Consider the following 12,039-nt stretch of genomic DNA (forward strand, 5'->3'; position numbering starts at 1 on the left):
TTTGTCCCCTCATACAGAGTACTAGAGTATGGAGGTTGTATTAAGGTCAGATCCAGTCAGCTAGCTGGGCAGCAGGGCCCTCACCCCTCAGAACGAACAGAGCCGTATCCAAGGTGACAGCAGGCATTAGCTCAGCACACATACTCCCTCTCACAATCCTATTGGGCCACACAGCCTCCACGGGAGACAGGTCATCACTTCAATACACCAAGCAGTGGCTGATGGGTAGCGGAATGAGCTGGTGTGAATAGTCCAGGGTTTCAGAGCGCAACAGGCACCTGCATTGACTGTGAACCTGCCCACTGAGCTCTCTCCAAACATCAGACCTTCCTAGCTGGTCTGGGAGTCCATCTAGTCTGTAATGAGGCCTCATGGAACTAGCCTAGCCTCCCTCTTTCCCCCTGCTAGTTAGACGATTGGCGCTAGCCTCCCTGGTGACTTCCCCCCTGCCTGCCTGTTTGTAATGAATGATTACCCTGGGACTGCTAGCTCAGCGATGCAGAGAGAGAAGCTAACAGGCCTTGTGAGCTGCAGCAGCCTCTGAGGAGAAGGTAGAGCCCTGTAGGTTTAGCCACTACCGTGGTTACTCAGCCCAGAGCACCGGTGGGGAGTCTCGAACCCGCAGGTTTTCTCTCCCGAGCCAGGGTGAATGCACCGCCTGATTCAGCATATCATCCATTCCATTAATAAACCTGTTTTCGATTTCTCTGCCCGCTTCTTAGAAGTGCTGAGGCTTTAAAGGGAGCTAGGGAACTGAGATGTGTGCTGCCTAAAAGTGAACTTGCAGTGTGTGACTTATAGGAGTGAAGTGATATTTCACTTGCAGCCCATACCACAAAGACTGGGTTTGATTGTTGTGATTGCTATAATATGGATGCTGTCATCCATGTAGACTAGAAGCATGTTTTTTGGCTTGGTGTGTGTTGTTTGGATAAATCTATAGATTCATAGATATATCTCTATAGGGCAAACTTCCACTTAAGTCAACTTTTCACTCAGTCTCCCATTGACATCCATGCATGACTAAGTAAATGGAAGGTAGGATTCGCCCCTGACTGTTAAGACTATCCTTTCCCATGTCTAACTGTGTGTTTGTGCCCCAGCAGACAGTACCTCCCCCTGGGATGCACGCCCTTCAGCCTCCCCAAGTCTGTCGGAAGTAGCCCTGCCCCCAGACACTCTGACCATGCCATCGCCCTCATCTCATCTGACCCCGTCCCAGCAGCCCCCAGGCCCCGACCTGGCTCACCTGCCACCGCAGGAGGTCCCGCGGGAGCCGGCGGTGCAAGAGAGCAGGAAGGCGCATCGCTCCCAGAGCCCCCGGAAGGCCCCGACCGAGCCGCAAAATCCGGACCAGACCGGTCACGGGAGGAGGGACCGGGACCGGCCCAGTGGGAGTGGTTGCAGTAATGGGAGGGCCAAGCAGAAGGAAGGTGGCAGGTCCACCCGCAGAGGGAGCTGCCCCAAAGAGGGAGGGCCGGTGGGGAGGGATGAGCTGCTACCTGGGGGAGGGGAGCCCAAAAGCTCCTCCAGGGGGAGGTCTAAGGAGAGGATAGCTGGGGAGAGCAGCAGCACGTCCCAGGGGAAAAGAGAACCCACACAGTCCCCGACGAAAGGCTCCAAGCCCTCATACACAAACTCTAACGGGAACGGCAGCAGCGGTGGTGGTACTCAGAGCGGCAGCAGCAGTCACCCAGACGTTAGTGTCGGGCATCAGGGGGAGCCGGGGCAGGAGAAGCCCAGGCCCAGAGAGGCAGAGAGAGGCCCTGGAGAGACCCGGCCCTGCCGCCCCAACAAGAGCACCAGCAGCGGCAGCACGGCAGCGGGTAGGAAGGCCACTGTGTCCCCTGGGCCCTGGAAGATCCCCGGCTCTGACAAGCTGCCCAGCACCCTGCGCTCGGGCACGTCCACTGTGAGCAGATAACACCTTGGAGTATACCCACTACCAGACCCCCAGGCCGGGCTACCTAAGCCTGGCTAGCCCCTTCATTGGCTCCCCTCACCCTGCCTCCCCCACCCCACCCTCTAGACCTCAGATGTAGAGGGGGGTTCCTCCATGCGTTTTTAGAGAACCATTTTTATTTATATTGTACTCTAAATTATTTTGAGAGATATTTTACACCGACCACCTTAAGAACTGGAAAGCATCCACTTCAAAATTAAAAACAAGAAGAAACCAAGCAGAATGTGTGTAGCGTGACTGGATCCTTGAGCAGTGTTAAGGGGTCCGAATACAGGAACTTCCTTTGGAAGTGCTCAAATCCCCACAGCACTCCAGTCCAGGACGTACATGCAAATTGAACCACTCACCGATTGGTTGACTGTGACACTGCAGTTTTTTTTTATACAATGAAGTCTATTTTATGAAAGGAATGTTGAAGAGGGGTTGCCTGTTTTTGTGTATTTTGAAAAGAGAGAATGAAAACCAGAACTAGAAAAAGAGTATACGCATTAATGGGACTTTGCCTTAAATAAGAGACTGTACAAGACTGAAGAAGCTATCCCGAGGAATCTATCAAACGGTATAGAAATAAATCTATTATATGATGAGTATTAATATGTGGGACGTGATCATCTCTAATGCATACCTAGTCGGGCCAATGGTAGCTCTGAGACGCCTCATAAGCTAGACGAGTGAAGGAACACAACACCGTTTTTCAACACTCCCTTATGACTCCACAGCCACAAATCCACTATAATATTGCATTTCTAGTCTGTGTGGACCCATTCTACGAGACTGCAGTGGACTCTAAGGGCTGTTCGTGCTTGAATCATCAACGGTTGGGTCACAGGAGATACATTTCCCCCTCACTGTGCTTCGCGAACAAAGCAATTTGCTGAGGTTTGTCTGGTGGACAATGTGGTGAGAGTGAAGGCTCATGGGATATCGGGGCAGAGTGCCTTACGATCAGGGACCGACGGACAGAGAGGTCTGTTATGGACTTAAAGAACCTAGAACACTCTAGACTGATGTGGTTCAATCCAGGCTGCTACCGTACAGTCAATACCAATGTCCCAATATTCATATACATCTGTGCCATGACGGACATTCATGGTTTTATATCTGATTGTTGAAATTTGTTCACTGTATTTACAGACCCCACAGTATTTATTTGGTCAGAAAACAGCAAATCTTTCCATTTCCTTACAGATTGAAGTTAGTTCCACAACTTTTTGGGGTTCTGTTGGTATCTCATTGTCAGATATCGAAACGTCTAGACAGAACATCTTTAACAGATGGTGTAATCAAGCTGTAGCTACACAGAATTACGTGTTTGGGTGAAAATATGGCAAGGGTATGAAAGCAGGAAACTACACTAGTATTTCTGGTGGGGATCAGAGAGAGAGAGAAACATTGCCATTTGTCACGAGCTCATTCATCACTTAAATGTGTTTAATGCTCTGTGCTTCACTTACCGCTGTTCATTTACACAACACATGAAACACGTTTATCTCCCAAAGACGCATATGTATACATTACAACTGACAACTGTCTGGATATTCATTTCAACGTTTGTTTAGTCTCTAAGTGTCTACATAGTCAGTGACGTTAAAATATATATATACACATCTCTCTCTACCAGATTGTGGCCCAATTAACTTCGGAGCTCTAGACAGTGGAGGCTCTGTCAGTGGCTCTGTCCAACCATTACCAGTTTACACACACACACACACACACACACACACACACACACAGTTAAGACACACACAGTAACACACACACGCGCGTCCCTCAGAACCGCCTTGTCATCCGATGACTAAGGTAGAGTTTTTTTAGTTTTTAAAACTCTCTCAAACCCTCTCTCTGGCCCTGGGACTCACAGAAGCTAATTCATCTGTCACTCTGATAACTAGTATACTATACATGGAGATGTGGAGAGGCTACAATCATCTAGACATTATGATCATTGACAGACACAAGAATCATTCTTGGCGATAAAAGAAAAGTCATTAAGGAGCAATCCGAATGTGTCCCCTATAGTTCCTGCAGACATCTGATTTTTTGAGTGGTAATTTGCAGTGTGTCGAGCTAACAATCCAGCAAAGAGAGGATGACATTGGCAGAACAAAGCTGTCCCCCTCGGGTAGAAGAAATGCAGACAGTCTTTCAGAATAGCAGTAATTACGAGAGAGGTGAGTGATGCGCTGAGCCCATTGGAATCTCTATTTATGAGAGGAAAATATATTTCTTTAAAGCACAAAGTGGTTCAGAGAATTGCCATATAAATTGTGCTGGGGAACTGACCCTGAGTAGACAGGAGTCTGTGGCTCAGCTGCTGTCTGGGCCTGTTTGAATACTTTAACAATGCATCCTTCCTCTCTTCCTTCTCTCTTTCCTAACGTTCTTGTAAGAACAATGGTTACTTCAAGTAAGTAGGCAGCAGGTAGCCTAGATGTTCAGAGCATTGGGCCAGTAACTGAAAGGTTGCTGGTTTGAATCCCGAGCTGAATAAGTGGAAAATCTTCCCTTGAGCAAGGCACTTCACTCCAATTGCTCTGGATAAGAGCATCTGTTAAATGACAATAAATAAATATATAATAATGTAAAGCAGGTACATGTTCATTCATGTAAGTGTCACTGGTTACTTCAAGAAAGGATTCATTTGAACAGTGCCACTGTGTTCACCCCACACACAACCGTTCCTATAGTGTCTGGCCAGTCCTGACTGTATACTGCACCTTCATCACTAAGCCTATCATGACTTCTGTGTAGACTAGAGACCAGGAAGAATGTCCTTCCTTCGTTGCACAGTTCGCCGCTTTTTCTCGTCAGAGCAGTCCCCCATTGAGGCAAATATCAGTACTTTTCTATGGACAGATCAGAAGAGATCGGTATATCTAAAACGGTGAGTGTGTTGAAGACTGACGCACGTACAATACATGAACCCCCTGAGCCTACCTAATGCAGCAGGGTATCACTGTGTAGTGTTCTTATTAGCCGTGTTATTGACCTTGTACAGGTGTGTCGCTATTATAAATATGACTCAATGTATTATTATGGATAGTCCCAGACTATAAGTGAACGGCCTATTTTTATGAAATGCAACACTATGGATATATTAACTTTTGCAGAAATCTTGTTTACCGTATGATATTCTGAAATGCTGTCAAATAAAATCTTGACACGGTGTAAAGTATTCAATTAGGATCGAGCTGTCACCGATTTATGTCTGACCGCGTTGATGGCCTTATGGCAGGTGAACAGAGTGCCCATTCATTAGTGCACACCGTAGTAAAACGTTTTGCTACAAAAACAAAGGTTTCTTATAGGACAAGTTCAGGTTAGTTCCTCCGTGTTTTGTCTTGTTTGCCTCTGTTTTGTTCCAAGTGAAAACAACTCAATTTGCCCGGAGGTACTTACAGCAGGATTTCCGCCTGCCTTATGACCACATGAGGGCAGTGCTGTGTAAGGAAAGAAGGCAAATCACTGATTTCAAAATGACTATTGTACATTCTTATTGTTTCCACTAGAGAGCATTGTAGACTCCTTTTTGTTTTTTTGCATCGTTTCGTAACATTTTCTTATATATACATGCATAGGTTATTTAACCTATTTACGCTGTTCCAAATATTCATCCTACGATTTTAACAGGCACTCGAATCTGGTCTACTTTATTTGAGATATGTACAATCTGACTGGCAAAGCTAAGCAACAACAAACATGTTCACTTGGCCTTAAACTACCTTTGTCTGGCATTATTTTTGGCAAAAGGACATGACGAGATATTTGATCAAATCTATCTCATACTTAACTTTACTAGAGAACGTCTTGTAAATGTACTTTACTTGAGAAAGTAATTCCATTTTGATGAGGTATTTCTTGCCCTTTCAATCAGCGCATTTTGACTAGAATTCTGGAGTTCTGTAATCTTCACTTTTTAATGTCACAGTTACCAAATCAAATAAAACAATTTGTCACATGCGCCGAATACAAGTGTAGACCTTCCCGTGAAATGCTTACTTACAAGCCCTTAACCAACAGTACAGTTCAAGAAGAGTTAAGAACCAGCACCTGCAAATGCGGAATATATGGAATGAAAATCCACCTCACCGGTGAGTCGCCCCGATATAAACCAGCATTGTCATTCCTTTCCTAAAGCGAGGCTTACTGACAGCTATTTGTATGCAGAAAGGGTAGGAATTCTGGCAGGCTGACCGGTAGATGAGATAATAGACACCCTAGAGCAGTGGTCACCAACGTTTTCTGAGTCAAAATGCAAGCCAAGATCTACCGCTCAGATAAAATAAAAAAATGTAACATGACTTTAAAAAACAAGCATATGTATGCAACATTAACCAATTAAAAACAGTTATGTAGCAATGTGGTTTGTGCAGCAGGCTACAGGCCCAATACATTATCACTGCATATTGGCTAAGCTTGACTTGCCCTGTCAATGTTGTTCTTCTCAGACCATTTTGAAACTATTTCAAAACTGTAGGAACATGATCACACTGGTAATAGATGATGTGTTGTATTACTTGTGAGGCACAGCTAAGTGAGTATAATAATGTGCTTCTTTTACTGGACTGATGGCCTGCATCTGATGGTCAGACTGGGGGATGGAGGGAGCAGTGGTGAGGCTGCCTCTCACGCGACTTAAACTAACTGATTTTTTAAATTTATTTTTTTTATCAGGGAAGTTGATTGAGAACACGTTCTCATTTGCAGCAACAACCTGGGGAATAGTTACAGTGGAAAGGAGGGGGATGAATGAGCCAATTGTAAACTGGGGATTATTAGGTGATGGTATGAGGGCCAGATTGGGAATTTAGCCAGGACACCGGGGTTAACACCCCTACTCTTACGATAAGTGCCATGGGATCTTTAATGACCTCAGAGAGTCAGGACACCCATTTTAACGTCCCATCTGAAAGACGGCACCCTACGCAGGGCAGTGTCTGCTGGAGTGGCCCTCCAACACCACTTCCAGCAGCATCTGGTCTCCCATCCAGGAACTGACCAGGACCAACCCTGCTTAGCTTCAAAAGCAAGCCAGCAGTGGTATGCAGGGTGGTATGCTGCTGGCACTTACCACCCCTCTTCACTCCCGCCCTCCGTTGAGAAAAGGGGACACATTCTTCCAGCTGATGACGAAACTTAAGTCGCACGGCATTACTTCTGCTTCGTGCACCAATTCATGTTGTTACTCCTATGACCAGAGAACGTGAAATATTCCTCCATATTAAAAAAGACACAGGGCACAAATAATAACAACTCGAGCTTATGGAAACGGGCATTTTAATAGCTTATCAAAATGTTTAACAAGGTATTGACAGTGCTGAATAACAATTGAAACATGAACTTACTCATAAAAACAGCAGCTGCATTCTTTGAGTCTCTAGTTTTAATGGTTTTAAAAGTTTGGAAATCTCACTTGATCAATTTCTAGTGATCGACTAGGAATGGCTTGTAGTTCGACCAGTCGATCGCGATCTACCGGTTGGTGACCACTGCCCTAGAGAGAGAGGCACCGCAGGAGAAACCCAGACAAACCCTCCTGCTGATGCAGAGCCAGAGGCTGAACTAGAACCAGGGTGGGGCTGATGTATTTTCCTCAGTAAAAGCAAACTATGTCTCCCATCATGACTCATTGAACCGGTTCTTCTACCTGGAGGCAGACTCTTAGCTGTGATGGAGGAGCTGGATTTAAGAACATTGATTGGGATAACATGTCAAGACACAACTTGTATTTCCACAAAGAGCAGGTTTTCTTCTGTCATCATAACCCCCGTCCATTAAACCTGCTGGGTTCAGACATGCTTGAGAGTGTAACATGGTAAATAGGAAATAGCTATAAGACTATTGGTTATTGGAAGGGCGCGGTCACAAGATGCTCTCATGGAGTATATTTTCCTTCATAGAATACATTCTGTTCTTTACACAGAACATTTAAAAAGAGCTGGTTGATACTCAGTAGTGTCCATAGGCTGGGTCTACTGGATGAGATAACAGTAACAGATTCCATCCCAGTGCTCTACTCCCTAGTCTACTGAATGTATGAGGAAAATCTGGGCATTTATCTGGTGTGAATGAATGTTTGGTGCCTTACCTCTCTCTCAGGGAATGTTAGAGTCACTCCCTCACACTCGACCAAGGGTCACCAAACATTTACCGCAAATATTAAATGTGTCTTTAACATGTTACTCTGAGAAATATTGACCTGTCAATGGATCCTCAATTTTGATACAAGGGAAACCTGTCTCCCTACTTGTTCTCCTGGCCAAAGGGGAACATCTATTCTCTGTCTCTCCATAGGCGACAGCTGCCTCTCTGTGTAACGAAATGTGTTAAATGAGGTGAGGCTTGCATCAGAGCAGTGAAACACTCCCATTCTTTCCTTATCCTTTCATCTGTCACCTTGTTTTCTCTGCTGGCTCCTGTTGTAGTACTGAGGAGCGGAGCCGGTTCTCACACACACACACACACACACACACACACACACACACACTGGGGCTGTGTGTCTCATCCTCCTTATAGCCACAGTGACCCTAAGGGCTGGGGTTAATTAGAATTGAAAGAAGTCAATTCAGGAAGTGATTTTAAATTAAAATCCCAAAATAAAAAAACATTTGAAATTAATACACAATATATCCAACAGTATGTGGACACCCCTTCAAATTAGTGGATTTGGCTATTTCAGCCACACTGGTTGCTGACAGGTGTATAAAATCGAGCACATAGCCATGCAATCTCCATAGACAAACATTTGCAGTAGAATTACCTTACTGAAGAGCTCAGTGACTTTCAACGTGGCACCGTCATAGGAGGCCACCTTTCCAACTAGTGAGTTCGTCAAATGTCTGCTCTACTTGAGCTGCCCCAGTCAACTGTACGTGCTGTTATTGTGAAGTGGAAACGTCTAGGAGCAACAACGGCTCAGCTGCGAAGTAATAGGCCATACAAGCGCATAGTGTGTAAAAATCGTCTGTCCTCGGTTGCAACACTCACAACCCGAGTTCCAAACTGCCTCTGGAAACAACGTCAGCACAAGAACTGTTCGTCAGGAGCTTCATGAAATTGGTTTCCATGGCCAAGCAGCCACATACAAGCCTAAGATCACCATGTGCAATGCCAAGCGTGGGCTAGAGTGGTGTAAAGCGCACGGGCCATTGGACTCTGGAGCAGTGGGAACGCGTTCTCTGGAGTGATGAATTACGCTTCACCATCTGGCAGTCCGACGGACGAATCTGGGTTTGGCGGATGTCAGGAGAAAGCTACCTGCCCCAATGCATCAAATCAAATGTTATTTGTCACATGCGCCGAATATAACAGTTGTAGACCTTACAGTGAAATGCTTGCCATGTAGAAGCAGAGAGAACTGTATATGACTAGGGTGGCTGGAGTCTTTGGCCATTTTTAGGGTCTTCCTCTGACACCGCCTGGTATAGAGGTCCTGGATGGCAGGAAGCTTGGCCACAGTCATGTACTGGGCCGTACGCATTACCCTCTGTAGTACCTTGTGGACGGAGGCTGAGCAGTTGCATAGTGCCAACTGTATAGTTTGGTGGAGTAGAAATAATGGTCTGGGGCTGTTTTTCATGGTTCGGGCTAAGAACCCTTTGTTCTAGTGAAGGGAAATCTTAACGCTACAGCATACAATGACATTCTAGACAATTCTGTGCTTACACCTTTGTGGAAACAGTCTGGGGAATGCCTTTTCCCGTTTCAGCATGACAATGCCCCGTGCACAAAGCGAAGTCCATACAGAAATGGTTTGTCGAGATCGGTGTGCAAGAACTTGACTGGCCTGTACAGAGCCCTGACCTCAACCACATAGAACACTTTTGGGATGAATTGGAATGCCGACTGCGAGCCAGGCCTAACCTGTTGGGATGGGTGGAGTCAGATGGATGGAGGCTTGCTCCTTGGCAACCTTAAAGGTGATACACATAGGATTTGTTAGATTTTTTTGCATTTGTTTTGAATGCAGCCTAATGCTAGGTGAATTGCAAGATATTTCACAGCGATTTCGATAGTACAATGATTCCCTACACTATTAAGCTCTTGCTTTCTCACATAAACTGAAATTGAGCGAACAGTGTAAAAAACTATTTCCACTAGATAACACAGCCCCAAAGTCAGAACAGCTTTCCCATTTTGACAGCAGATGCTGCTTTGGCAGGAGAAATCAGTAGGCGAATATCACAGCCAATCACAACACTGTGAAACACTATCATTCCACTATTACTGCATATATATTATGAACATTTTGTGAAATTACAATGCAAAATTAAAAATAAATCCTATGTGTAGCACATTTAAGTACTAAATGTCAACTTCTCATGTTCTATAATGAAGTGTCCATTCAGTAATTGATAGAACATGTCTTGGAGATGTGTGAGCTTCCTTCTGAATGAAAAATAAGGCATTCATGGGACCACTCAACTGGTTTTCAGTGGTGAGTGTTTAGATGTGGGCTGGTACTTGCAGAAGAAAACCTGAAGATCACCTGTGGTTGGTTGTTTATCTGTGTCCAATATCCATACAATTCAGTTCACAACCAATGTGTTTGGTTATACAGTGACCTGTGCTGAAGCCTCTCTTTTGTTGCTGACCATCATCAAAAAAAAATAAGGATGGCATCCGGAAAGGGGCCGTCTCAGGTGAACCAAAAGAAAAAAGAAAACAACGATTTCCATAACTGAGAAAAGGTGCGTCTCTGTCTGTCTGGAACACGCCCTCCAGTTTCTCTCATCCCATATCATCCATAACCACGCTCCTCCTCTGTATTCCGTTGGGAGACATGAGAGAGGCCGGCTGGCGCGGTCTAGGACAGTGAAAGTATTCCACAACGAGACTGTTCGTAGGAACAGGCAGCAATATCTGCATTCCCCAGGTGAGAGGTGCATGTTTCAGTTCTGGGTCGCAAACCTACAGCCAAAACATACATACAAGGATATCCTATCCAAGGTAAGATTGATTTGACTCGTTTTTCCATTTTTCAAATCACGTTTTGGTGTAATTGGATAAGAAGGCGCTGGAGTGAAGGACTGAAGGCTGTAGCATCTCTCCATTCCCCAGTCAGATTTGTCTGGGATGGGAATGTAGAAAGCGTGCCCATTTGACGCCTTCGGTTTGTTTAAAAACATGCACATTAGCTTGTTATGATGCACATTTAATTTAGCCTAGCCATATTGTGATCGCTTTCATTCATTTCTTAATATGAGTGAGTGCGCGCGAGCTACAGTGCCCGATTCTACCAGCGGCCAGTCAATCCAGAACAGTCGCTACAGCATATAGCTTTCTCGAAGGTGAGGGAGGTCTCTTTGTAAATCCTCAAAATATTTCTGTGTGCGTAAATATTGTTCCTTGTAGGCACACATAGACTAGCTTACAATAGTCCAAAAGAACTGAATAACTCGGCTAGATAAATGGTGCTGAATAAAAGGAGGCGGTATAAAAGCCGGTAAAATGACTCCGATGGAACTGTCATCTTGGTTTATTGTGCAGCGCTTTCTCATGTGGAATCAGCGCTGGCGCTCATTTATTGAGTAATCCGCGAGTGCTCTCTCTAAACGCTGGAAGTGAAGCACGCGTTCTCTATCTTGCGCAACAAGGTTCATAAATTATTGGGGGTAGGTGTTTTGACAGTATTGTTATCTATGTTGTGCAACTGCCTAAGAATTGATTTCCGAATTAAAATGCCTCAAATTAACAGGAGATAATGTTGTAGATAATGTTGGATATTGCATTATGACAATGTGTGTGTCTTTTGCTATCATTGTCCATTAGAATTAGCTAGCATCCACCACTGTATTGTGTGGGACTTCCAGTAGTCAGATTTGAATTTGAGTTCATATAGTCCTTTACAACATATCTGAGGTGGCTGACCCTGGACCTTAAGCATATATTTGCACCTTGATGGGCTCCTAACTTTTAAATGTGTGAGAATCCCTGTTGACCTTATACAACCCTGCAGAGGCGAGGAGAATGAGAGTGAGGCCCAAATTGACCTCTGCAAGCACCAAATATGTCAGTGTGCTTTGAGCCAGTTGTTGGGGTCCAGAGGTATGTGGTGTGAGAAAATAGCTTGTCAC

The 12,039-nt window shown here is 45.0% G+C and overlaps 2 protein-coding genes across 10 annotated transcripts in view; both read left to right on the top strand.

The window, feature by feature from the left end:
* The window catches only part of magi2a (membrane associated guanylate kinase, WW and PDZ domain containing 2a), a 343,918-nt gene extending 337,995 nt beyond the window's left edge, over window positions 1-5,923 (top strand). For 2 of the 6 annotated variants that reach the window (XM_065021544.1, XM_065021546.1), the window contains exon 23: window positions 1,107-1,264. In XM_065021544.1, coding sequence (XP_064877616.1) covers window positions 1,107-1,163 — 57 coding nt within the window. In that variant the 3' untranslated portion in view covers window positions 1,164-1,264. Of the gene's footprint in view, window positions 1-1,106 lie in introns of all 6 variants that reach the window. The other 4 variants (XM_065021541.1, XM_065021542.1, XM_065021543.1 and 1 more) reach the window with 2 other exon arrangements.
* Window positions 5,924-10,721: 4,798 nt separating this feature from the next.
* The window catches only part of LOC115132992 (fatty acyl-CoA reductase 1-like), an 89,857-nt gene continuing 88,539 nt past the window's right edge, over window positions 10,722-12,039 (top strand). For 2 of the 4 annotated variants that reach the window (XM_065021549.1, XM_065021547.1), the window contains exon 1: window positions 10,722-10,912. The gene's annotated coding sequence lies outside the window, so the exon portion shown is untranslated. Of the gene's footprint in view, window positions 10,913-11,462; window positions 11,578-12,039 lie in introns of those variants that run through there. The other 2 variants (XM_065021548.1, XM_065021551.1) reach the window with 2 other exon arrangements.

The sequence above is a fragment of the Oncorhynchus nerka genome, linkage group LG8 (assembly GCF_034236695.1).
Source record: "Oncorhynchus nerka isolate Pitt River linkage group LG8, Oner_Uvic_2.0, whole genome shotgun sequence".
NCBI lineage: Eukaryota > Metazoa > Chordata > Actinopteri > Salmoniformes > Salmonidae > Oncorhynchus > Oncorhynchus nerka.